At 42.6% G+C, this 27,347-nt stretch overlaps 1 protein-coding gene across 3 annotated transcripts in view; it reads left to right on the forward strand.

Moving 5' to 3' along the window:
• Positions 1 to 27,347, forward strand: part of LAMA5 (laminin subunit alpha 5) — a 211,394-nt gene that overhangs the window by 3,387 nt on the left and 180,660 nt on the right. For all 3 annotated transcript variants that reach the window (XM_087928918.1, XM_026697402.2, XM_026697403.2), the window contains exon 2: positions 11,497 to 11,649. In XM_087928918.1, coding sequence (XP_087785044.1) covers positions 11,497 to 11,649 — 153 coding nt within the window. The remainder of the gene's footprint in view (positions 1 to 11,496; positions 11,650 to 27,347) is intronic.

Below are 27,347 nucleotides of genomic sequence, written 5' to 3' on the forward strand. Positions count from 1 at the left end.
ATGAGTTCCAGTCCCACTTTACACATGAAAGCTGGATGGATGGCTTTGGGTCCATCCGTAGGAGACTAAATTCTTGTTCCACCTTTGGCATGAAAACCGGGGGTGGCTTTGGACCAGTAACTCTCTCTTACCCCAACCTACCTCGCAGGGTTATTGTTGGGAACATAGCAGGAGGAAGTGTATTAAATATGTTCACCACTTTCACTTGCTTATAATAAAATAATAAAAGGCAGGATACAAATTTAATAAATAAACAGTTCAGAGAGAAGCAATAAATTATTATTTTTTAGAAAAGAATTGAAGGTGGTAGTATGATAATACCCATATTCTTTGTACTGTAACAGATTTATAAACACAATTCATTTGTCCCGATCAATTTGATTTGATTTGATTCTGATCAATTTGATTTGATTTGAACCAGAATCAAAATAGAGTTGGAAGGGACCTTGGAGGTCTTCTAGTCCAGCCCCCTGCTCAAGCAGGAGAACCTATACCATTTCAGACACGTGACTGCCAGTCTCTTCTTAAAAACCTCCAGTGATGAAGCACCCACGACCTCCAAAGTCAAGCTAGTCTACTGGTTAATTGTCCTCACCATTAGGAAGTTTCTCCTCAATTCTAGGTTGCTTCTCTCCTTGATTAGTTTCCATCCATTGGTGCTTTGGATAATAACTTGACAAGCTTCTTCTTTGTGGCAGCCTCTCAAATACTGAAATACTGCTGTCATGTCACCTCTAGTCCTTCTTTTCTCTAGACTAGCCAAACCCAAATCCTCTAACCGTTCTTCATATGTTTTAATTTCTAGGCCTTGAATCATCTTAGTTGCTCTTCTTTGTACTTTTTCCAAAGTCTCAACATCTTTTTTTGCAATGGGGTAACCAAAACTGGATGCAGTATTCCAGGTGTGGTCTTACTAAAGCCACATAAAAAGACGTGGTAAAGAAACAGATTAGGAAGTTTTACAATCAAAAGTTGATAGGTTGATATAGAATACAATATAAAATATGTAACCATTGGATGAATGTATAAGATTAAGTGATAATGAAATTTAGAATATCTCATATAGAATGATGGAAAAATAGTTTAGGCAAACGAATGATTAATAATTGATATTACACAAGCACATGTTAGATTGATAAGGTGAGAATTTATACAACTTGTGAGTAATGGTAAAAAAAAAGATAGCACAAAAGATTGTAACCAACTGACACACTGTATATATAATTGAAAGATGGTTTTATGTTTTTATGTTTTGTTTGTATGTTTTTTGTAAAAAAATAAAAACTTTAGGGAAAAAAAGCCTAAAGCTTTATAAAGGGGCGCTAATACTTCACGTGATTTTGATGCTATGCCTCTGTTTATGCAACCAAGGATTGTATTAGCTCTTTTGGTGGCTGCTGCACACACTGCAGCTTTGTTGATTCAATCACTTGCTAAACCTTTGGAAGACAGACTGGATAACCATTTGTCTGAAATGGTATAGGACAGTGATGATGCAATACACATACAAACACACACACACCCCCGATGCTCCCCTGTCCCTCTGTACATGCTCATGGATCTCCTGCATACGCCCCCACCATGCAGGTCAGATACTCCAAAATCAGCTGCCTGGCGGGAGGCGCGTGCACCTACACAGTGGAACTGAGCTGGGGCGACTAGGCTCGCGGGCCTGAAGAGATGGCTCTGCGTGCGACTTCCAGCATGCGTGCCCTAGGTTCGCCATCATGGGTATAGGCTTTCCTGCCTAAGCGGGGGGTTGGACTAGAAGATCTCCAAGGCCCCTTCCGACTCTGTTATTCTATTCTATTCTAGAGCTGAACCCCAGATTGGAGAGAAAGAGAGAAAAGAGCACACGTTGTAGGTCTACCCCCGTGTGCTGCAGAAATGCTTATCTCTTAGTGCTTTGTGGGGTGGGGTGAAAAAGAGTATTTGTTCGTCCCACTTAAGGGGAGTGGGTTGAATTTTGAGAATCTTGATATAATGAAGTCCTCGATTTGTTTGCAGGAATGTGGGTGGGAGCAGAGGGTGTGTTAAAGATAAACAATTATTACAGGCTTATGTCAAAGTAAATGTCGGCTTAAAAGGGGCCCTCTGAGAAGCCAGAACCCCCCCGGCGACAAGAATTTCCCAGGAATGTGGATGGCAGAAGGGTGCCACTCTTCAGGAGCTGGTGCTTGTCAAAGCACTAAACAATCCTGAACATCTCGAGGGAGAGTTTGCAGGAGGGGATTTGTTAAAAGAAGGAGCAGAAGGGTGCGAGCCATTCACCGAAGCTTTGATTTCCCAGAGTTGTTGTAAATCTTGTAAGGGCAACTGCAGTAGTTGGGAAAGAAATGGAACCTGAAACCTCCCGCCTGGTGAGAGAAGACAAACCAAAGCAGCAGGACCTCTGCCTTTGCTCCGGGAGTAGGAAGCCGCTAAGATCCCAGTTAACAGAATAGCAGACGTTGGAAGGGATCTTAGAGGTTTTCTAATCCAACCCCTCGCTCAAGCAGGAGGCGCATTATCAGGAGTATCAAACTTGGTTTCATTGAGGGCTGCATTAGGCTTGCGTTTGACCATAGGGGGCGGGCAGTGGGTGTGGCCAGGGTGGGCGTGGCCAGCTCGATGTCACCCGTGTCGGGGGCGCCTGTGATGGCCCGAGCGCTCTGCCAGAGAAAATGGGCTCCCGAGCTCTGTTTTCAGCTGCGACCGACTCCTGCAACCCTCTGCCGGTGGAAATGGAGCTCGGGAGGGCCGCCTGCTCCATTTATGCTGGCAGAGGCACTGCAGGATAGTCCTTCGCTGTTTCCAGGGTGGCCCTGCGGGCCAGATCTAAGCACCCCTACGGGCCAGCTCCGGCTCCTTGGCCTTGAATTTGACACCCCTGCCCTATATCATTTTGGATGAACGGCTATACAACCTGTGGTTGAAAGGCTCCAGAGATGGAGCACCCATAACTTCTGAAGGCAGGCTGTTCCACTGGTTAATTGTTCTCACCGTAGGAAATTTCTCCTTGGTTTTAGATGGCTCCTCTCCTTATTTAGTTTCCATCCATTGTTTCTTGTCTTGCTTTCTGATGCTTTGGAAAATAGGACTTTACTATATCAAGATTCTCAAAATTCAACCCATTCCTGTTCAGTTTGGACAAACAGATACTCTTTGTGGCAGTCCCACAAATGGTGGAACACTGTTATCATAACAGAATATCAGAGTTCGAAGGGACCTGCGAGGTCTTCTAGTCCAACCCCCTATTCAGGCAGGAAACCCTGCACCATTTCAGACAAATGGCTTGTCCAGTCTCTTCTTAAAAACCTCCAGTGATGAAGCACCTGCAACTTCAGAAAGCAAGTCTTTCCACCGATTAATTGTTCTAACTGTCAGGAAATGTTCTCCTTGGTTTTAGGTTGGTTCTTTCCTTGATTAGTTTCCATCTGATGCTTCTTGTCCTGCCCTCAGGTGCTTTGGAGAATAGCTTAACTCCCTCTTCTTTGTGGCGGCCCCTTAAATATTGGAACGCTGCTCTCATGTTTCCCCTAGTCCTTCTTTTCACTAGACTAGACAAACCCAATTCCTGCAACCGTTCTTTATACGTGTCCCTAATCATCTTTGTTCCTGTTCTCCGCACCTTTTCTAGAATGCACCTGGACTTTATCCTCTGTGGGTGGGTGAGGAGGACTCACAGATAAAAGAACTGTTCTTGCAAAGAAGTGGAGAAGTAACCATAACAAAACACAGGGTGGGCTTTGTTTCTGTGGAAGTGATGCTTTTACCAAACCGGTTTGATTGTTGTCTGGGGTTGGAAGCTAAGCAGGTTGAGGCCAGATTACTATATAGTTCATTGAATGAGTCATTCATTTATTGGATTTCTTTGTTGTTGACTGAGAGGAAACTTAGATGAGGGAATAGAAGGGGGAACTCATCAAATTTGCAGATGACACTAAGTTGGCAAGAATAGCCAACACCCCAGAAGACAAGCTCAGGATCCAAAAAGATCTTGATAGACTCGAACTGTGGGCCCCTATCCAACAAAATGAAATTAAATATGGAGAAAAGCAAGGTTTTACACCTGGTAAGGAAAAACCAAAGGTACAAGCGGTTTACCGAATCATCATATTGCCCCCAACAATCTGGGTTCTCATTTTACCGACCTTGGAAGGATGGAAGGCTGAGTCAACCTTGAGCTGATGGGAATCGAACTGTCAAACTGCTGGCAGCTGGCAGTCAGCAGAAGTAGCCTGCAGTATTGCATTCCAACCTCCATGGCTCTTTAAAAACTCCTTAATTTCACAACTCATGGACAGACTCAACCAACTCGGAAACTCTGAGCTTAACCCAAGTTTAACTGTGAGTTTAATCCAAGCAGCGGGGGTTGGACTAGATGATCTACAAGATCCCTTCCAACTCTGATTATCTGTTATCAAACTTAAACTCAAAAACAGAGCTTGGCACTCAGACAAATCAGCCATCAGTAGACACATGGAGATAAGCCACATTTATACTTCATTATTATTCTTAGGATTCATTGAACAGTCAGCCAGATGTTCAGACTGCACCATTATTACGGTTTGTCACACAGCCAACCAGATGTTTATTGTTATTTTTGTTTCTTGCACAGTCAGCTGGATGTTCAGACTAAATTTGGCATTTTTATGCACCTATCGCGTTCTTCCCAAGGACCTGGGATAGGCAGGTGTGGATATTTGATAGTGTTACAGATTTTGTCGCAGATGTTAGCTGTTCTAAGTAAAGTTGCCTTTTGCAATTACCTGATGGTGAATCTGTCAATGGCAATAGCATTCAGGGGATGCTCCAATTGTTTTGGGATTGCACCCAAGCCACCTATTACAGGTAGTCCTTGACTTACAACAGTTCATTTAGTGACCATTCGAAGTTCTAACAGCACTAAAAAAAGGCACTGATGACCGTTTTTCACACTTATGACCATTGCAGGTCACATTTGGGTGCTTGACAACGGATTCATATTTAATGATGGTTGCAGGGTGTCCCAAAGTCATGTGACCAATTTTGCGACCTTCTGACAAGCAAAGCCAATGGGGAAACCAGATTCGCTTAACAACCGTGTTACTAACTTAACAACTGCAATGATTCACAATGATTCAACAAACATGACAAGGAAAGTCATAAAATGGAGCAAAACTCACTTCACAAACTTCTTACTTAGCAACAGAAATTCTGGGGTCAATTGTGGTTGTAAGTTGAGGACTACCTCCACTATTATTATTATTATTAAATTTAGTTGCTGCCCATCTCGCAGTTGGAGGGTACTCTGAGCAACATTCAAAAGACACAATAAAGAAGTTAAACAGGAAGCAAAAAGGCCAGCACATCTCCTCATCAGCAATCAACACCCAGATAAGCAGGGATTAACACCAGACAAACAATCAAGTAGTAAACGATATCCGAATCAAGGAATTATCAACTAAGACAAACAATCGAACAATAAACAGCAGCCTAATCAAAGAATTACCAAGGAGAAAACCACATCACCACCAACCCCACCAAGGCAAGCTACTGTATATAAATCAGGAGCAAACCACACGCTCACTAAAACTGATGATATTCCCTAATCAGGTAATGAAATGTCTGCAAAAAAAACAAAAAACCAATCCAAGCTCAGAGAATACCAAGGAATACCACAAACTCTTTCTTAAATTTTTTCTTAGTCCTTTAATTACCGTATTTTTCGGACTATAAGATGCACCGAACCCTAAGATGCGTCTAGGTTTAGAGGAAGTATATAATAATAAGAATTTTTTGCCTCCATACGTCCCGTTTTTGCCCTCCCCAGAGCCCAAAGCACTTTGCAGGCCAAAAATGGGCCTGTTTTTGGCCTCCCAAAGCCTCTGCAGATCCCATTTTTGCCTCCCCGGCTTGCAAAACTGAGATGGGTGGGATTTTGGCTTCAAGAGGCCAAACCATTTGCCGCAGTGGCTTACTGGATGGCAGGAGGGTTGAGGCACAAACAGGGCACTTCTGGAGGGTTTGGGAGGCCAGTATTCGCTCTATAAGATGCACAGACATTTCCACCTACTTTTGGTGGGGGGGGGTGTCAAAAAAAATATGGTAATTATGTGCCAACAAGTTGATGTTGATTCTTAGCAATCACATAGATTTCCTCCTTGACAACCTTTCCTTAACCTGGTCTTTCAAGTCTTCTCATGTACTGTAATATATAGTCAATGAAATGTTGGTGATTAACCAGTTCCATTGATTTTTCAAGCAAGTTAAAATTAAGCTAGTGGACTATAAGGAACATGTGTTTGAAAAGGACCTGAATTACTTTCTGCTTTGGACTCACCTGTTTCATTCTTCCCTGACCACATGTAGCTATAAATCAGGGCTGTCAAACTCCCACAGGGGCGGGATGCATCATTCTGGCCACTGGCCACGCCCATGCCCGGTTTAGTGAAGGGGAAAAAAGTCTCAATACGACACATGACGCCACTATGACAACTTGAGTTTGACACGCCTGCTATAGATAAATTCTACAAGAGCCCCTTGCAGCTCATAATCTCAAAGGGTTATGCTTAAGTGGACACAGATATGGTATGTCTACCTCATAGGGCTGTATTTCTATTATCCTTCTCATGTTTCCTACTTACTTCCTTATCTTCTTATGACTACAACTTTGTTGATTGTATCTTATGACTTATATTAATTGATTTATTTAGTATCTTAGTACAATTTATGCTGATTACTTATTTAGTATACTATGACTGTCACTTATGGTTATGATGAGTGTATTTTATGATGATTATGATCATAATTTATCACATGTTGCTTGTATGTATACTGAGAGCTTATGCACCACAAATTCCTTGTGTGTCCAATCACACCTGGCCAATAAAGCTATTTCTGTTCTCTTCTCTTCTCTTCTGTTCTCTTCTCTTCTGTTCTCTTCTGTTCTCTTCTTTTCTCTTCTCTTCTATTCCACTCTATTCTATTCCATTCCATTCCATTCTATTCCAATTCCTTGTTCTACTCTACTCTACTCTACTATTCTATTCTATTCTATTCTATTCTATTCTATTCTATTCTATTCTATTCTATTCTATTCTATTCTATTCCACTCTATTCTATTCCATTCCATTCTATTCTATTCCAATTCCTTGTTCTACTCTACTCTACTCTACTCTACTCTACTCCAATTCCTTGTTCTATTCTACTCTACTCTACTCTACTCTACCCTACCCTACCCTACCCTTCCATTCCATTCCATTCTATTCTATTCTATTCTATTTTATTTCTATTTTTATTTGAAACCTAATCTTATGGGGGTGGGGGGGAATTAATAATCTCTGGATGCCTGAACCAGGTGCCTGAGCAATTCATTGTGACCCTTTATAAATAGTCCTTGACTTACAACCATTGGCTTAATGATTGTTTGAAGTTACAATGACACTGAAAACAAAGTGGCTTACGACCAGTTTTCATACTTACGAGTGTCGCAGCATCCCCCCACAGTCACATGATCAAAATTCAGGCACTTGGCAACAGGCATGTACTCATGACAGTTGCTGTGTCCTAAGGTCATGTGATTGTTAGTGCCTTCCCAGCCGGCTTCCAATGAACAAAGTTAACGGGGGAAGCCAGATTTGTTTAACGACTGCATGAGTGATTTAACAGCTGCAATGATTCGTTTAACAACGGTGGCAAAAAAAAAAAAAGTTGGGACAAAGCTGACTGAACAATTGCCTTACTCAGCAACAGAAAATTTGGGCTCAGTGGTGGTTATATGTCGAGGACTATCTTTATTCAGATGACCTCCTTGGCTATTAAGGTCCTCAGACTGGATTCAGAGTGAACAGTGATAATTGGCACAATTCCTAAGCGATAAATTTGCCCCAGTCTTAATTTCCAGGTTTCAGCCAGAATTTGAGTTTCAAAAGAAGCTAGTGCGCTGCTTCTTTTGAACATCCTGGCTTTTTGGGGGTAAAACTGGCGGCCGAAGCGATGAACGAGTCCAGCCTTTCTGAAAACCGGCTTTTCATTTCGAGTTCTGAATAGGAAAATCCTCCTTGGAAACAGTTACTTCAGATTTTGCCACTGAAACTCGGAGGCTCCAGAGAAAGAGCGAGTGACGTCTTTCTTTCATTCTGCTCCAAGTTGAACATGCTTCACGAGGCAGTTTCGGGGTCCCAATAAGCTAGAATTTATGAGAATTCTGGCTTCTTGCGGACAGAATAAGTGAGCGGGTGTGAGGCGGCTGAATTGTTTGACGCTTTGTGCCAAGGGGAACACTTGAATTGTAAACATTTCTTTTATGCTTCCGTTTATTGTGGTTCCTCCCACCCACCACCTCCCCAGCTTAAATCCTCTCAAACCGGAACAAATCATGGTTGGGGAACAGCCTGGGACTTACTGTGCGCTTTCCAAAAGAAACAACCAACCATGGAAACAGCTTGAAGGATTGGCTAGCAGGAGTCAAACAAGAAATCTATACAGGTAGTCCTGGACTGAATTCTAGATCTGCCTTAAATATCAAAGCCAGCTTGGGGAACCTTGGATCAGTTCCTGTCAGTCCAACATGCTTTCTAGCAGGGGTGTCAAACTTGGTTTCATTGAGGCCGCATCAGGGTTCTGTTTGACCTTGTGGGGGTGGGGGCAGGCCAGGTCATGGCCAGGGTGGGTCTGGCCAGCTCGACATCACTTGTGTCGGGGGCGCCTTTGGTGACCAGAGAGCTCTTCCAGCAAAAACGGGGCTCCCAAGCTCAGTTTCCGGTTGCAATGGACTCCTGAAAACCTTTGCAAATGAAAACGGAGACCGGGAGGGCCACACGCAGCCCACGTAAGCTCAGTTTTCAGCTGCGATGGCCTTCTGCAAGCCTCTGTCAGGGAGAACGGAGCTTAGGAGGCAGGTGTTTCCAGGGCAGTGGGATTCAATTTTTTTTACTACCGGTTCTATGGGCATGGCTTGGTGGGTGTGGCAGGGGAAAGGATACTGCAAAATCTCCATTCCCTCCCCAGTCTTGGGGGAAGGTTACTGCAAAATCCCCATTCCCTCCCCATCCCACGAACCTGCTTTCCAGCTCCCTTCTCCTGTGCAGGGCAACCAAATTAGACCCAGCCAATCAGCTGGGACTCAGGAGGCAGAGAATAATTGGGGGCGGGGCCAGTCAGAGGCGGTATTTGCTGGTTCTCCGAAGTACTCAAAATTTCCTCTACCAGTTCTCCAGAACCTCTGGCCAGATCTAAGCACCACGTGGGCCGGATCCAGCCCTCAGGCCTTGAGTTTGACACCTCTGCCTCACAGGTTGCCATTGTGAGGAAAATAAGGAGAGAGAAAAGTATTTTGTATATTTGCCACCTTCCATTATTCATACATACATACATACATACATACATACATACATACATACATTTATAACTGGAGAAGAACTAGACAACTAGATAACTAAGACGATTAAAGGCTTGGAGACTAAAACATGAAGAAGGGCTACAGGATTTGGATTTGGCTATTCTGGAGAAAAGAAGAATTGGGGTGACATGATAGCAGTATTCTCTGGTCTTTATTCAAGCGATGGGTTTTTCTCTGGTTGTTAAGCGAGTGGCTTTTTCCTATAATAGCAGACATGTTTTTAAAAGGGGAGCAACACAAGACTTGATAATTGGTGGGTTGTGGTTTTTCATTAATTACATTTACAGGTTTCTGTAATTTTTAGGGACTAAATCAGTGGTGGAAGGTGTGGAACAAATTAAGGGCTTTCATTTGGAACAACAACAATAAATTCCAGAGTTTGTGTTTCAGCAATTGAGTTTGTTTGACTCTTTAATCTGCTTGATATCATATATCATGCATTAAGAAAACAAAGCGAAAAGCTGGAAGAGTTTAGCAGAAATTCTGAAAAAGCTTCTCTCTGCCTCAAATTTAGCTCTTGTTTAAATGACCAGCTGTGGATTTCCTACTGAACATGATTTCCATTTTGACAAAAAGAATGTGGAGTTTAGCTGAAAGAGCTTTATCACAGATAGTCCTCAATATACAACTATTGGTTTAGTGGCTGTTCGAAGTTACAGTTTTACTGAGAAAAGTGACTTACAGCTGGGCCTCACACCTACAACTGTCACAATATCCTCTCAGTCACATGACCAAAATTAGGGCACGTGGTAAAGTTATGTTTCTTGAGAAACCGTGAAAAACCACAACTGCCCCCCCCAGATTTCTCTTGCTAAACAAAATAGTGATTAATTGAATTTGTCCTCATTTTATGACCTTTCTTGCCACCGTTGTTAAGTGAATCATTCCAGTGGTTAAGTTTGTAACACAGTTGTTAAGTGGATTCTCCGTTGACATTGCTTCTCAGAAAGTTGCAAAAGGGGATCACATGACCCCAGGACACTGCAGCCGTCGTAAGTATGAGTCACTCACCAAGTATCTGAATTTTGATCATGTGACCATGGTTGTAAGTATGGAAAATGGTCACACACTTGGTTGTGACTGCAATGGTTGTAAGTTCAAAAACCAGTCCTAGGTCACTTTTTTTCTGTGCCGTTGCAACTTTGAACAGTCATTAAGTGAATTGTTTTAAGATGAGGACTAGCAGTATTATGTTATAGTATAACGATAGGAACACAAGGACTGACGATAAAAACGCCAAGATTTGGAGCAAATGGAATTGGTTATTTTCCTTCCTTCCTTCCTTCCTTCCTTCCTTCCTTCCTTCCTTCCTTCCTTCCTTCCTTCCTTCCTTCCTTCCTTCTCTCCTCCCTCCCTCCCTCCCTCCCTCCCTCCCGTAATGGCTCATTTTGCAAACAAAACCCTTCCCCATTCTAAACTGACACTTGCGCTGCATTTTATAGCTCCTTATTCAGCATATTTTTGATTCTAATCTAGTCAGAATAGCAATCATTATCCTGTTTCCTGCTCGCATTCTTGTCCTTCCAAGACGACAGAGGGATTTCTTTTTATTTCCTTTTTTGCTAGAAGCTTTAGTACTGCGCTCACCTGAAAAGAAGAAACATATCTTGGGCTAGGGAGGGGGTTTGGAATTGGGAATTCCTTTTTCATTCTTAGTTTCTTCATTTTTTAAAAAAAACATTTCATGGCATTCATAAGAGGAAAAAAAGATGGCAATTTAACCAGCAAGCCAAAATAAAGGCACTGATGCATTTTACTTCCCGAGCTTAAGGACAGTTACGCTTCTAAGATGTGTTATCCTTTACTGAAATGTTGTTTTGAAAACATTGCAAACGTGGGGTGTTCTGTCTTGGCTGCAGTTATCCAAAAGGACAACTAGATGACAGGACAGAGATCCCAAATGCTTTATCTCCTTGCTGCCACCTAATGGGGTGATGGGATTTTGCAGGCCATTTCCAATAGCCCTAAGCTAACTACCATTTTTATTACAACTGGGTTAGACCAATGATATTTTTATGTTGAGTCTGGTAAGTGATGGTGAATGGAGCTGTTAACTGTGAATTAAAAATACATGCTTTTCTCTGCGGTTTCTGACCACGTGTCTTCTGCATTTTATTGTCTTTTGGCCATAGGGACAATATTGTGACATCTGTTCATCAGCCAACAGCAACAAAGCCCATCCCATCACGAATGCTATCGATGGGACCGAACGCTGGTGGCAGAGCCCCCCTCTGTCTCGAAGGCTGGAATTCAACGAGGTCAACGTCACCTTAGATTTGGGACAGGTAAGGCGATCACTTGCTTTCCACTAAAATAAATAAATGGGATGCTTTCTTATAACAATGGGAGATACTAAGGGAGAAAGAACTAATTTCTCATTAATGACCTAATTTTGCCATAAGGTACAGTACATACAGGGGAAAAAAATTAAGCTACGGCAGCAATCTTTTTGATCAAGTTACTTGTATTGTTTTAAGAAAGACAATGGAATATTTTTGTGGCCACCAATATTTGAAGATGATCCAAAGGCAGTGATGGTGAACCTTTTTGTTTGGTGTGCTGAAAGCACATGCCAGCACCCACAATGCAATACACTCCACCACCCGCTATGCATGCGTGCGCCTCCTAGCTGATTTTCGGCCTGTTTGAGGCCGTTTTGCCTTCCTGGAGGCTCGAGGGAAACCTCTGCAGCCTCGGGAGGCTGAAAATGGGCCCATTTCGGCTCTTCCAGTATTTCCAGAAGGCCTGTTTTTCAGCCTCCTGAGGTTCCAGAGGCTTCTGCCTTCCCCAAGCTCCAGAGGCCCCCTGGAGGCTGAAAATGGGCACTTCCGATATTTCTGGAAGGCCCGTTTTTCGGCCTCCCGAGGCTGCAGAGGTTTCCTTTGAGCCTTCAGGAGTGCGAAAATGGCCTCAAACAAGCCGAAAATCAGCTGGAAGGCACACACATGTGCAGTGCAGGTAAGTTTGGTTGGGGTGCGCATGCCCACACAAATGGCTCTGTGTGCCACGTGTGGCATGAGTGCCATAGTTTCGCTATCACGGCTCTACGGCATCTTTAAAATTTAATAGCTTCTGTTGAATTTTACTGATGTTCTGTTGGCCTTTAGACAAATAATTGAAGCATGAGTAGTGCATTAGATTAGGACTCCCCAACTCTTGGTCTATAACCCAGTAGTGGTCTGTGACCCGTTGGGAACCAGTCTGTGCAAGCAGAGGACGAGCATGCAAGCATACAAAAGTGCATTTGCACAACCAAACATCCCCTGTTCCCCACTATTGCCACCGCCAGTCCACAGAGCCAGAGAGGTTGGAGACTGCTGCATTGGATGTACTTGCAGTGTTATATTGTGGAATATATAAATAAAAATATACAGGAACAGTCTTTGGACGGGAAGGAGAATCACGTCACAAATACTGCTTCCGTTTGGATGTGTGTACAATGTCAACAGCCAATGCTGCATTTATCAAACTGGTATACTTGTTTCCTAGCACTGGGGCAGTGTCTAGCTCAAGCAAAATCGTACAGTGCCGTACACTTTGAACTTCCGGTTGTAAGTAAGGGATGCTCTCATATTATTTATTTAAAGCAGTGTGGCTCAACCTTGGCAATTTTAAGATGCCTGGACTTCAACTCGCAGAATTCCCAAGCCAGTTGGGGAATTATGGGAGTTGAAGATGCCAAGGTTGAGCCACACTGATTTAAAGGACTTGGTCTTGTTTTTCCTGTTCTAAAGAATTCCCTTTTGGTGGTGTTAATAAAAACTAGAATTAATAGAAATTTGCCATTGAGATTGTATTGCTTGTCTTATTCCCCCTAGACGAGAAAAAAAAAAAACCACACCTGTAAATATAGTGTAATATGAAGCAGGGGAAACTTGTCACTTTCTGTTTGTGGTATGCAAAAGCTTTTCTCTTTTACCTTCCTGTTTGTCTGGTTAAATAGATAGATAGATAAATTTATTGTCATTGTACTCAGAAACCTGAGAACAACGAAATAAGGTGCTCTTCCACAACATACAACTGAACAACACCAAAAAAACATATACAAATAACAATGTAAAACAAATTAAAATACTAACAGTTAAAAACTGTACAACCAGGATATATATATGTTAAGACCACCAGATTCATAACTCTGCATTTAACCTGATCACAGCCCTTGGGTAAAAGCTATGTTTAAATCTACTTGTCCTGGCTTTCAGCACTCTATATCGTCTTCCTGATGGTAGGATCTCAAACAACGAGTGGCCTGGATGCGAAGGGTCTCTCAAGATCTTTTGTATCTTCCTTCTACATCCCATGTTATACAACTCCTCCAATGAGGGAAGAGGACATCCGCTGATCTTTCGTGCCCTTTTTATCACTCTTTGGAGTGCCCTTTTCTCTGCCTCTGTACAACTCCTAAACCACACAGAGAGGCAATAAGATAAAATTCCCTCTATAGAGCTTCGATAAAAGGCAACCAACAGACTCTCTGGCAGTTGTTGTGATCTTAAAAGTCTTAAAAAATACAGTCGTTGATGAGCCTTTTTTTCCAGGGCTAAAGTATTTGCCCCCCGTGTTAGATCTTGTTTCAGGGTGATACCTAAAAACTTACATTCTGATTCCTAAGAGAGCTGAGATTGTAGTGTCTCTCCTAGATCAGGGACCCCCAACCTCCAGGCCGCGGCCCATTCAGAACTAGGCCCGGAAGCAGCAGGAGGTCATGTGCGCATATAGCAGGCACTTGTGTACAAAGCTCCACTCTCACAAATGGAGCTGTGGGCCTGTCACTCAACGAACCATACCCTGTCTCCCCCCCCTGTCTCCCTACCATGTCAGGCCACCAAGCCAGAAAGGTTGGGGACTGCTGTCCTAGATGTATTCCGTATACCAAATGGATCATCAGTAAATTACCCTTTAGGATAGATTTTCAACCTTGCTGTTGATACAAGGAGTGGCTGACATAAAGTTAATATTGACTCAGCTTTTGTTGATGAGATTGTGTGCACTGTGGTGTTTTCGAGGTATTTTCTTCCGAGTATGATGAACGGTCCAAAAGGGGACACTTCCTCAAGCAGATAATGGCCAGTGAAGAAGTCACTCCAGAATGAATGGCTGATATTTATTATTTACTTATTTATTGAATTTATATTGCCGCCTACTCACCCATGGCGACTCGATACCTTCCAGTTGAGACTTAGATCAAAACTTTGTGGTCAGAGTGCAGGCAAGCTTAGCGCAGTCAGATTGTAGGATCTCAAATATGCAAAGTTTCAGATGGATTATTAACTTTTACTTCCTTTCCGAAACCAGATCGTTACGGCCTCAAATGTGGGATATCTTTCATAGGAGAGAGATGAATAGATAATTTTTAAAAGTGGTTTTATGCTTAAAACATAAATAAAACCTAACTCACTTGACTTTGTCATGGGTTACGGTATCAGACAGCGGGAGTCCCCATCCCCTGGTCTGCTGCTCGGGATTGGGCTGTGGCTCATTGGGAACCGGGCCATGCAAACAGCAAGTGAGCATGCGAGCGCCTGAAGTTCTATTTGCACAAGCAGTGTGCATGCACGTGAAACCGTGCCCTCTTCTCCCCTCCCACCGTCTCTACCATCATTGTTGGTCCACAGAGCCACAAAGGTTGGGGACTGCTGCAATACAGGAAGTCCTCAACCTATGAACATAATTGAGCCCAGAATTACAATTGTAAGGTGGTTGTTAGATGAGTCATTATGTGACCGTGTCCAATTTTACGATCTAGACAGACAGATAGATAGAGATAGCCAGCTGGCTAGTTAGCGAGAGGGGGGGGGAATAGATAGATAGATAGATAGATAGATGATAGGTAGGTAGATAGATAGATAGATAGATAGATAGATAGATAGATAGATAGATAGATAGATAGATAGATAGATAGATAGATAGATATAGATAGATGATAGATAGAGATAGATAGATAGATAGATAGATAGATAGATAGATAAGATGATAGATGATGGTTAAAGAGAGAGAGGAGGATAGAGAGATGGATAGACAGATGATGGATAGATGGATAGATAGAACAAGCATTAGTTAGCTAGCTACGTAGTGTGTGTGTAGAGAGAGAGAGAGAGAAAGAGACAGAGAGAGGGAGAACACTGTAATAAACTTTGGAGTGATTGCTCTGTTGAATGAAGGAAAATATCAGTGTCTCAGCATAAGGTTGCAGGATCCAGTCTTGAGTCAGTCCCTGGGACCAAAGGTTTATTCTTCCAAACTTTCAGGCTCACGATTGCCCTGCCTTGGGAGGAATAGCATAGAAAACGCTGTCTACTTTGAGACCTGGCTTCTGCTTATCCTCCATCCTGCGAGCAGGAAGAAAAATAAACCTCACCCCGCCCCAAAGCTGATTTGACGGTGCTTCCTTTCTCCAAGAGTTGAAATCATTTCCAGCTGTTTTACAGCTGGGTGACCCCCGCAGCTCCAATCCCAAATTGTCCATTCATGGATAACGAAGCCGCCTTTTCATTTCAAAGCGAGCAGTTTTTCGGTTTTTGGAACTTGCTAGTTAAATATTTAAACAAAGTCCCAACCCATGAAAGAGGTTTGAACAAAGCTTGGAGACGGAGCAATAACCATCTCCTGGGAGAGAGAGATTTTGATGGCTTTGAAGGACCTGACAATATAACCCGTGCACTCCGCTTTTCTTTCAAATGCGATTGAAATTGCTGGCAGGAATTGGCTCCCCAGCCTCGCTCACTGAATAGGCTGACGGAAGGAGCCAACTTTGCATCTTGGAGTTCGCAGTGCTGGGCATTCAGCTTGAGAATGTAGTTTGGATGAAAGAGCCTCCAATGCTCCCAACATGTAGAACCAGTTTGGTGTAATGCAGTGGTGGGATTCAAAAAATTTTACTACCGATTTTGTGGGCGTGGCTTGGTGGGTGTACTGTGGTTTGGTGGGCGTGGCAGGGGAAGGATATTGCAAAATCCCATTCCCTCCCCACCCCACTAACCTGCTTTGCAGCTCCGTTCTCCTGTGCAGGGCAACAAAGACCCAGCCGATCAGCTGGGACTTGGGAGGCAGAGAATAGATGGGGGCGGGGCCTGTCAGAGAGGATATTTTCCGATTCTCTGAAATACTCAAAATTTCCGCTACTGGTTCTCCAGAATTGGTCAGAACCTGCTGAATACCACCTCTGGTGTAATGGTTAAGGCATGAGGCAATGAACTTAAGGAAACAGTGCGTTCTAGTTCTGCCTTAGGCAAGAAAGCTGTCTAGTTGAGTTTGGGCCAAACCCTGGTAGATTGTGAGTTTTAATCCTGCCTTAGTCAAGAAAGCCAGCTGGGTGATTTTGGGCCAGTCCTTCCCTCAGCCTAACCCACCTCAACAGGGTTGTTGTTGTAGGGAAAGTATGACCATCATGGTCATAACATGTGACAGTCATAACATTTGCTGCAGATTTGCTGGATGGGGAACACACCTTAATGTTGCCCACTTGAAAAATTCTGTTTTACACACTCTTCCAAACTATATTTACACTATATCCAAACTAGACTGTGTTGTTCCTCTATTATATAATATATATATGGGTATATGCATAATTTTGTATCTATCTATCTATCTATCTATCTATCTATCTATCTATCTATCTATCTATCTATTATTTATTCTGCCATGGTTATGTAGCGTATATTGGAAGCGGTGACACTTTGAGAGCTATATGCAAGGAAATTTCATTTTAATGTATGCTGATTAGCATATATTCAAAGTGACAATAAAGTTAAGTTCTACTCTACTCTACTCTACTCTACTCTACTCTACTCTACTCTATACTCTTCTTTAGTTGTGCCATTTCTAAACATCTTCATTCCCTGCCAAAGAATTAAATTAGTTGCAGGAATTGAGTATGTCTCATTTAATGAAAAGAAGGACCAGGGATGACAATGGCTGCAGTATTCCAATATCTAAGGGGCTGCCAAAAAGAAGAGGGAGGTCAGTCTATTTTCCAAAGCACCTGAAGGCAGGACAAAAAGCAGTGGGTGAAAACTAATCAAGGAGAGAAGCAACCTAGAACTAGAAGAAATTTCCTGACAGAAGAATTATAGGTACTCCTCAAATTACAACCTCAATTGAGCCCAAAATTTCTGTGCTAAGTGAGATACTAGTTAAGTGAATTTTGCCCCATTTTACGACTTTTTTGCCACTGTTGTTAAGCTAATCACTGCAGTTATTAAGTTACTAGCACAGTTGTTAAATGAACTTGGCTTCCCCATTGACTTTGCTTGTCGGATGGTCGCAAAAGGGGATCACATGACATCCCAGGGACACTGCAACCGTCATACATATGAATCAGTTGCCAAGCATCTGAATTTTGACCATGTGACCATGGGGAGGTTGCCACGATCGTGAGTGTGAAAAGTGGCTGTAACTTTTTTCAGTGCCATTGTAACTTTGAATGGTCACTAAGTGAACTATTGTAAGTCGAGGACTACCTGTCGTGGAACAGCTTGCCTCCAGAAGCTCCAACACTGGAGGATTTTAAGAAGAGATTGGACAAAATCCCTTGTCTGAAATGGCAAAGGCCTTTCCTGCTTGAGCAAGGAGTTGGAGTAGAAGACCTCCAAGGTGCCTGCCAACTTCTGTTATCTTACTCTGTTATTTGTTCTGGGGGGAGGAGGAGGAGGAGGAGGAGGAGAAAAGAAGTTGAAGAGGAGGAGGAGGAGTGGAAGAAGAAGAAGAGAAGGAGGAAGAGGGAAGAAGAAGAGAAGGGGGAAGAAGAAGAAGATGGGGAAGAAAGAAGAAGAGGAGGAGGAGGAGGGAAAGAGGAGGAGGAGGGGGGGAAGAAGAAGAAGAGGGGGAGTGGGAGGATGAAAGAAGAAGAGGAGGAGGGAAAGAAGAGGAGGAGGAGGGAAAGAAGAGGAGGAGGGGGGGAAGAAGAAGAAGAGAAGGAGGAGGAAGGCCACCCATTTCTGTAGCAGTTTTTAATGGAGAGAGTGCTTGCCAGCTTTTGCCTCATTGACCCCTCAATAAAATCCCCCCAAACAGGCTGCTATTCTTCCATGGAACAAGCTGTTCTTTGATTTGTGCCCTTTCCTGCTGGCCTGCCATCTTTCTTGACCACGTTGAAAGGACCAGAGCTGGGGAGTTTTTGCTGGAATCATGAGCTGGAGAGAAAGGAAAGAGAAATGGGGCAAGGCCACCCAGCTAGAACAATTTATATAATTGACTGCTTCATGGAGGCAAAACAGCTCTGATGGGTGAAATTTACAGTTCTTTGGCTCTGGGGGTTATAAGACGCCTTGAAGGGATGTGTGTGTGTGTGTGTGTGCGCGCGCGCGCATTTAATTATCTAATGCTGGTGATGGTAGGGCAGAATTGGAATTGCTTTCCTAGCTGAGGAATTCTGGGAGTTGAAGTCCATAAATCTTAAAGTTGCCAAGGTTGGAGGCCCCTGGTCTAGTCCAACTCCCTATACCATTTCAGACAAGTGGCTGTCCAGTCTCTTCTTAAAAACCTCCAGTCATGAAGCACCCACAGCTTCTGGTGGCAAGCTGTTCCACTGATTAATTGTCCTCACTGTTAAGAGGTTTCTCCTTAATTCCAGGTTGCTTCTCTCCTTGATGAGTTTCCATCCATTGTTTCTTGCCTTGTCTCTAGCTCAACTGGTGTTCTATTAGAAATCTTCATGCTGGTTCTTGGTCATAACTCAGTATTGTTGATTATGGTAGAGAAACTACGTAGACTATCTGTAGGTGCAGAAATATATTAGACAGACGCATAAAGACGGACTGTGTATAGACCTATGGGGGCAGTGCTCCTCTTTGTTTCAAGGCCATTGAGCCAGAGCTGTCTGAATATATTTCTGTGGTCATGTGACCAACATGATGTCATGGAGCATTATTGCCTTCCCATCAAAATGGTACCTATTTATCTACTTGCATTTGCCTGCTGTCGAACTGCTAGATTGGCATGAGTTGGGATGAAAATGGGAACTCACCCTGTTGCGTGGCATTCGGGTCTCGAACCTGGGCTACTGGGTAGTAAGACAAGCCCGGTGTTTTAACCACTGAATTAGGAAAATGGGTTCTAAGGGTGTTGGTTTTGGTTTTAAAACACAGATCATGTTTCTTGCCTTTATGGTTGTGAAGATACGTAGGAAAACGTTTTGGCAATGTCTGATTAAATGCAATTTTTCAGTCCTCTTTGTCTTGCGTAGTATTCTTGTTGGTCACCCTGATGAATACAGTGGTACAAAATAGTAAAGAGAGTTTTGCATTATGCAAAAAGGGTAAAAAGGTATTAAATAATTTGCATAATGTGTTCACATTATAGAACTGAGTTTTCGCTAGTAAAGAATTCCCCTTTTTTAGGGATGGCCGGACAAAGCTTTAAACTGTAGTTAACTTCATCTCATTCCATTTGTACAATGTATTAGAGTAAATTGATAGCAACATTTGCTACTGAGGTATACAGAAATTGCTCTCAGGAAAAAAAATAAGAGAGCTGTTGGCAGTTTTTCAGAGCAACAGATCACTCTGATGCCATTTCCTTTAGTGACTGGAATAAATCTGTGTTCTCTATAGAGAAGCATCATAAATAAAATAATAAAATAAAAATAAAAATAAAATAAAAAATCATTTGTCTTGGACCGCAGAGCTTCCTTAATTTCCTAATGACAGCTGCAACTGTGGACATTCAGGAAAAGTGAATAGAGGACATTGTAGTTTAACTAGATAGTTCCTGAAATATTTCCTTTAAAAACATGTCCATATGTATACAAGTGTTTGTGTATATAGGTACTCCTCAACTTATGACCAAAATTGAGCCCAACATTTCCACTATGAAGCAAGGCAGTTGTGAGTTTTGTCTCATTTTACAACCTTTTTTCCACAGTTGTTAAATGAATTGTTTCAGTTGCTAAATGAATCATGAGTTCATTAAATGAATCTGGCTTCCCTCATTAATTTCTGCTTGTCGGAAGGTGGCTGGGAAGGCCACAAGTGGTGATCAGATGACCTGGGCCAATGCAACCGATGTAAATATGAGCTCATTTTCAAGTGCCTGAATTACGATCACATCACTTTTTTTTCCAGCACTGTTGTAACTTCGAATGGTTACTAAATGGTTATAAGACAAGGATTACCTGTAGAAATACACACACTGATGTATAGTACATCCATATTTGGGGGTAGGGGGAGGAGTGTAAAACAGATTCCAGAAAATCTCATAACCTTTTGATGTCCTGTTTTAATCTTGAACTGCACTTTAAAATATATACTTAAAAGCATAACTGCTTACGATGAAAGGCTGAGGCTCTGGGTGATAAGAAGTTCTGAATGTGGAATAGGTAATTTCTGGTAGAGTCGAGAGTGACAATCAAACTGCAGTCACTAATTGAGTCACCTGCAGTCGTCTAGTTCAGGGTCGGCAACCTTAAACACTCAAGGAGCCACAAAGGTCCTAACCAGAAGACCCCCCCTGTTCAATTCTGGAGCCGACCAGACTCTATGGTCGTTCCCCCACCATAGAATCTCCTCCTTGTACAGCATCCTTTTTTTTCTACCTGCCCTAACCAAAAGCCCTATCAATTGTGGAGCCGACCAGCAACAGGGAGCCGTAGCAGAGGGATGAAAGAGCCACATGTGGCTCCAGAGCTGCAGGTTGCTGACTCCTGGTCTAGTGCAATAGCACTCAGATTTAGGTACTGCTTCTCTGCCCTCTCTAAGTGGTTTACAGAGTCAGCCTATTGCCCCCAAATCTGGGTCCTCATTTTACCGACCTCGGAAGGATGGAAGGCTGAGCCGGTCAGAATCGAACTGCTGGCAGCCAACAGTCATCAGAATTGGCCTGCAGTACTGCATTCTAACCACTGTGCCACCATATCACATTACCGCAATTTTCGACTACCTGCCGGCTTCCCCATTGACTTTGCTGTCTGAAACTGCTATGCAATCATGGGCTGTCCTAAATGCACGCTGGTTGTCAAGTCCCCAAATCATGATCCTTTGACTGCAGCAATTCAACAATGGCTGCATTTTTGAGGACCAGTCATAAGTCCACTCTTCCAGCGCTGTTATAGTTTCAAACAGTTACTGAACACATGGTCAGTAAGCAAGGACTATTATGTGTGTTGTATCTGTATGATTTATGATGGATGTATTTTTATGATGACTGTGTATCATAATAGACTCAATAGAATAGAATTCTTTATTGGCCAAGTGTGATTGGACACACAAGGAATTTGTCTTGGTGCAAATGCTCTCAGTGTACATAAAAGAAAAGATACATTTGTCAAGAGTCAAGAATCATAAGGTACAACACTGTACACACAAATTCCTTTTTTATTGGAAAAAAATCACACTTGGCCAATGAAGAATTCTATTCTATTCTATATTGACAATTTGTTGGTTGTCCAGAAATAAAGCCCAACGGGTGAACATCCATTTTGGGCAGTAATGGAGTAATGACACTTGTTAGACTCTAATGCACTTTAAAAATCAATCCGTTTTTCATTACCGAAGCTTTTCTGCTAAAGTAAAGGCTCCGTATTGGGTGGAAACAATTACTTTTTTTTTCTTCATGTGCATATCTTCCTAAAATTCAGACTGTTGGCAGTGAAGGTGTCACAAAGGGCTTGAAACTGTGATAAAGAATAAAAAGGTAGACCGTTTCTAGATAGAGGCTCCATCCTTAAATCAATTCAGAAGCACGCTTCTGTAATGTATTCACCACATAGAACTGGGGTTTTCCTCAACACACATTGCGGTCTAGTTTTGGCATTGACATTCTCCCGCTGCTGCCAGCATGGTTAACTGGTGCCAATACTCCATGTTCAGTAGAATATGTAGCAATATTGAGTTTTCTCGGTGAAAGCGCTTATTTATTATTATTTCTTTGGAGGTTTTGCACGTCATGCCTAAATTGTAAACTCAGAATTAACACTGAAAACTGAACCAGAAAAGCCGCTGTGTAATTCTCCCGTCCTTCCTCCAAAGCTACACTCGACACCATTCAGCTGCAGCTCAGGTTGGCTGGGCTCCAGCTTGGTTTTTCAACCCTTTCCGTCAGTTCCCCAAATGCACCGTCAGCTAATCTGGGTTTGAAATTCTTCTGCAAAGACAGGGCAAATGTTTGCTTACCTTTGGCCTCCCGCCCTAACTATGCAAACACTGCATAACAATCAGAGAGGGAGGTTTTGGATGATGATTTGTAACTTCGATGCTCTTGAAATGGTGAGAGGAAGATTAGTTGGAGCACGGGGGGCATCTGGAATTTCTTGAGCTTCATCGTTGTCATACCATGGCAGAGGCTAATTAGCCAGACCATATTTCCAGTGGGAATGTTTTTAGTGGCTGTTTTCCAAGAGGGACCGGGGTTGCTGAAGAGCCTCTCCCAAAACAGTTGCAACTGAAGGCAAGAAAGTAGTTCTTCAGCAGTTCGATAAGAATAGAGCTGGAAGGGACTTTGGAGGTCTTCTAGTCCAGCTCCCTGCTCAAGCAGGAGAACCTATCAGTGATGGCGAACCTTTTTGTTGTGGTGTGCTGAAAGTGCTCACATGTGCGTGTGCCGGCACCCACAATGCAAAGTGCCCTGCCCCCCCCCCTCCGCATATGCGCACGCAACACCCTCGCTCCTCCTTACCTGCACTGCTCATGCGTGTGCCTCCCAGCTGATTTTTGGCTCGTTTGAGGCCGTTTTGGCCCTCCCGGAGGCTCGAGGGAAGCCTCTGGAGCCTCGGGAGGCTGAAAACGGGCCCATTTTGGTATTTCCGGAAGGCCCGTTTTTCAGCCTCTTGAGGCTGCAGAGGCTTCCTTCAAGCCTCTGGGAGGGCGAAAACGGCCTCCCCCGAACTTCAGAGGCCCTCTGGAGGGTGAAAATGGGCACTTCCAGTATTTCCGGAAGGCCCATTTTTCGGCCTACCGAAGCTTCAGAGACTTCCCTTGAGCCTCCGGGAGAGTGAAAATGGCTGGGAGGTATGTGCAGTGCAGGTACGTTTGGCTGGGGCTTGCGTGCCCATACGAATGGTTCTGCGTGCCACCTGTGGCACACGTGCCATAGGCTCACCATCATAGACCTATGCCATTTCAGACAAGCGACAGTCCATTCTCTTCTTAAAAACCTCTAGTGCTGAAGCATCCACAATTTTCTGAAGGCAAGCTGTTCCACTGCTTAATTGTTCTCTCTGTTAGGAAGTTTCTCCTTAATCCCAGGTTGCTTCTCTCCTTGATGAGTTTCCATCCATTGTTTCTTGTCCTGCCTTCTCATGCTTTGGAGAATAAGTTGACCCCCTCTTCTTTGTGGCAACCCCTCAAATCCTGGAATACTGCTATCAAGTCTCCCCTAGCTCTTCTTTTTTCGAGAAAATACATACCCGGTTCCTCCAGTTCTACATATGTTTTAGTCTCCAGGCCTTTAATTATCTTAGTTGCTCTTTTTTGCGCTTCTTCCAAAGTCCCAACAACCTCTTGATGTCAGATGCTCTTTGAAGATTCAAGAGAATCAAGCAACACAGTATTTCCTGTAGAAGTCACCATCTAAGGCAGGAGGTATCCAACCTTGGCCACTTTTAAGACTCGTGGACTACCTCTCCCAGAATTCCAAGCTGGGTGGGGAATTCTGGGAGTTGAAGTCCACAAGTTTCAAAGTGGCTAAGGTTGGACACCTCTGGCCTAAGGTGTCCCAACCTGCTCCCCCCGCTAAAAAAAGCAGATTGGGATATATTAAAATACTGTACAATGACACATTTCCTGTTAATAGAAATGAGATTCGTATTTTTGATTTTAAAGAATAAAAATTTATATATATAAAAAAGAAGATCTGATCCCTTTTAATTTCCCAATGTCTCACCTATCCCCTTTTCCCCATCAGTAGTTTTAACACCTGGGATATTTGACAAAGGCCTCAGGTCAGTTGGAGGGTTTGTGCTCCCTGAAGCTAATCAGCCCACAAGGAGGTACTTTCATTATTTGTCCAGCCAGCTACTTTTGACATTTGAATCACCACCTACTTTATCAGATTAAAAGGGCTTTATGAGGAAATGAACTCAGCCATTGCTTCCTTGCCTTCCATCCCTTCTCTTTTCAATGACACGTTTTTCCTCTCGCTCCCCGCTTCCTGAAACTGCGCCCTTCCTGCAAATCCTCCTATTGTTTCTTCCTGGGAAGGCATCTCCTTACAGTTCAGGCCAAGGAACCGGAGAGCTTTGGTAGTGCCTGCTGCCTGTGGGATCTAAACCAAGAGGAGTTCACTGTGGTTAATTCAGGGCTTGTTTTAGTACAGATAAAATGTGACTGATAAGAGATGCTAGAATCGCACTGCTGGGGGTGCGTGTGAATTTTCTAGAGGAGATTCCGGAAACTTGTTTATTTCTTGCAATTGTTGGAAGGAAAATCCATCTGGTTAAGTTCCAAGCTGGGAGAAAGAGGCTGAAAAAAACACAGAGGCTGAATGGAAAGAAAGTTTATTGATGAACAGATCCATACACAAAAGACTGCATGCGGTTCTGGGACAGCTGACCAAATGGTTGAATGAGTAAATGGATCTTTATAGGTTTCTGTGACTTTGAAGTTTGAGCTGTTCTCGGGGCGGTGCAGTGAAGGGGCTTGTGTTCTGAAGGAGGTTGGGCAATTCCTATTGTGGCTAATGGCTTTTGTCCTGTGTTGGATCTTGGGTGAGGAGGGCTGGCTGCTTTCTAATCCTACTATTCTGTCTTTGTTAGCTGTCAAACTTTGCTGCAAGGAGTTTTGAAATATCCTGTCCTGAATGGATTTCTTCCTGCAGTATTTGCTTTGCTTATGAATAGAGCTTTCTAGACAGTTGGTTTCCCCTTTCAATAAGCTCTTTATCTCCTTAAGTGCTAGCATCTACTGTGGGCTACTATGAAAGACTGGGGGCTGCTTTCTGTCTTTAAGAGCAAGTTTCTCCATTTTTTCCTTTGAGGAAATATAATCTTTTTTTTTTAATATTCCCCAAAATATTTCATTCTTCTGGGGGTGGGGTGGGGGGTTTCCCACACCCTTGTATACATATATAAATATACCTAATTTTCTTCCTCACATGCATGTGGAAGCATACAGGTAGTCCTTGACTCACAACCATTAGTTTAGTGACCGTTTGAAGGTACAACACGCTGAGAAAGGTGACTTATAACTGTTTTTCACACTTACGACCATTGCAACATCTCCTTGGTCACGCAATCAAAATTTGGATGCTTGGCAGCTTGTTCATATTTATGACGGTTGCAATGTCCCGAGGTTATGTGATCACATTTTGTGACTTTCTGACAAGCAAAGTCAATGGGGAAGCCAGATTCACTTCACAACCATGTTACTAACTTAATATCTGCAGTGATTCACTGCAAGAAAGCTGATAAAATGAGCCAAAACTCACTTAACAAATGTTTCACTTTTCAACAGAAATTCTGGACTCAGTTGTGGTCGTAAGTTGAGGATCACCTATAGTCAGTTTTACTTTTATTAACACACAGTCGTTCCTTACAGCTGGCCAGATGTTACTGATTACCTTATTATTTATTGAATATTAAACTCAGAGTAATAGGAGTGTGTTTTGTTATCATTCTTTTTGTGAAATAGTTGTTGTAAGCCCTCGTAAAATTTCAGAAACAAATGATTTTGGACTAGGAGAAGCTTCTAAAGTAATTTTTTTTTGACAAAAACTACTGTTTTATATTCAAACTATTTTCTACTAGAGATAAGGACATCTGGGAAGAAATACCACCAAAAATAGTTGGCAAAGGGAAAGAGTAAAAATCTGTTTTTACTCTTTCACTTTCTGTACTTAAAATTCTGTACTTAAAATTTATCTTTCCCAACATCAGCTTAGCTACTGTTTTCTTCAATTGAAAGGAGAAAAAAATTATCTTGGTTGAGTGACAGAATTGCCTAGAAAATGACGTCACTATATCAGACTTTCGCTGTAAAAGAAAATAGGCGCAGGTTTTTACTAAACCTGGAGTGAAATGAGGCAGAAATCCACTTTGGAACTGAATTTTCACTGCTGTAAATTAAATCCAGGTGCTCTAAGACCACTAAATTCATGCCCCAGGTGGCTCTTTGTTAGGGTTTAATTAGTTTTAAAAAGCTTTCATAAATGGCGTAAATCACACCCAGGACAATAATTGGGCCAGACAAAAACTTTTAAGCTTCACACCAGTGAGAGCTGGAAAAAGATCTTTATTACCTTAAACTACAGAAGTTGGTTCTTTGCTCTTTTTATTATAATATATAATCATTGGGTATTCTGTATTTCTGAAAACAATACCATCTGAATATATACATGAACAATCTCCTTTTTTAAATTGATGTTTTACACTTATGTACAGCAATCACTCTTATGAAAATATGGAAAATGCTCCGACATTGGAGGTTTTTAAGAAGACATTGGATAATCATTTGTCTGAAATGGTATAGTTTTAGTTTACTTTATTGCAATTGCGCCTCATACAATGAAATCAGACACCATCTTCAGTGCAAATCATAGAGTTTCCTGCTTAAGCAGGGGGTTGGATTAGAAGACCTGCAAGGTCCCTTCCAACTCTATTGTTCTATTCTAAAAGTCGCAAATGGTGGTCACATGACCTCAGGCTGCAACCGTTGTAAATAAAGGCCCGAATTTTGATCATGTGACCATGGGGATGCCACTGTCTTCACAGGTGCGAGGATCCAAATAGCTTTTTTCAGTGCCATAGTAATTTCCTGCAATGCTTTATTGCTCTAATGGTCACTAAACGAACGGTTATAAGTTGAGGACAACATATTATTGTCGGCAGACATGAAGATCTGGAGGGAGTGATGAATGAGTCATCACACCATCACACACATGATGTGGCTTCTGTGTTTGGGGCAGAGATTTCGGATGATCACTTGTCTTAAGTATAGGTAGTTCTTGATTTACGACCACAATGAGTCCAATATTTCTGTTGTTAAGTGAGACATTTGCTAAGTGAATTTTGCCCCATTTTACGACCTTTCTTGCCACAGTTGCTAAGTGAATCATT

Source organism: Pseudonaja textilis, chromosome 3 (assembly GCF_049901715.1).
Source record: "Pseudonaja textilis isolate UNSWEBS1 chromosome 3, rPseTex1.2, whole genome shotgun sequence".
Classification (NCBI taxonomy): Eukaryota; Metazoa; Chordata; class Lepidosauria; order Squamata; family Elapidae; genus Pseudonaja; species Pseudonaja textilis.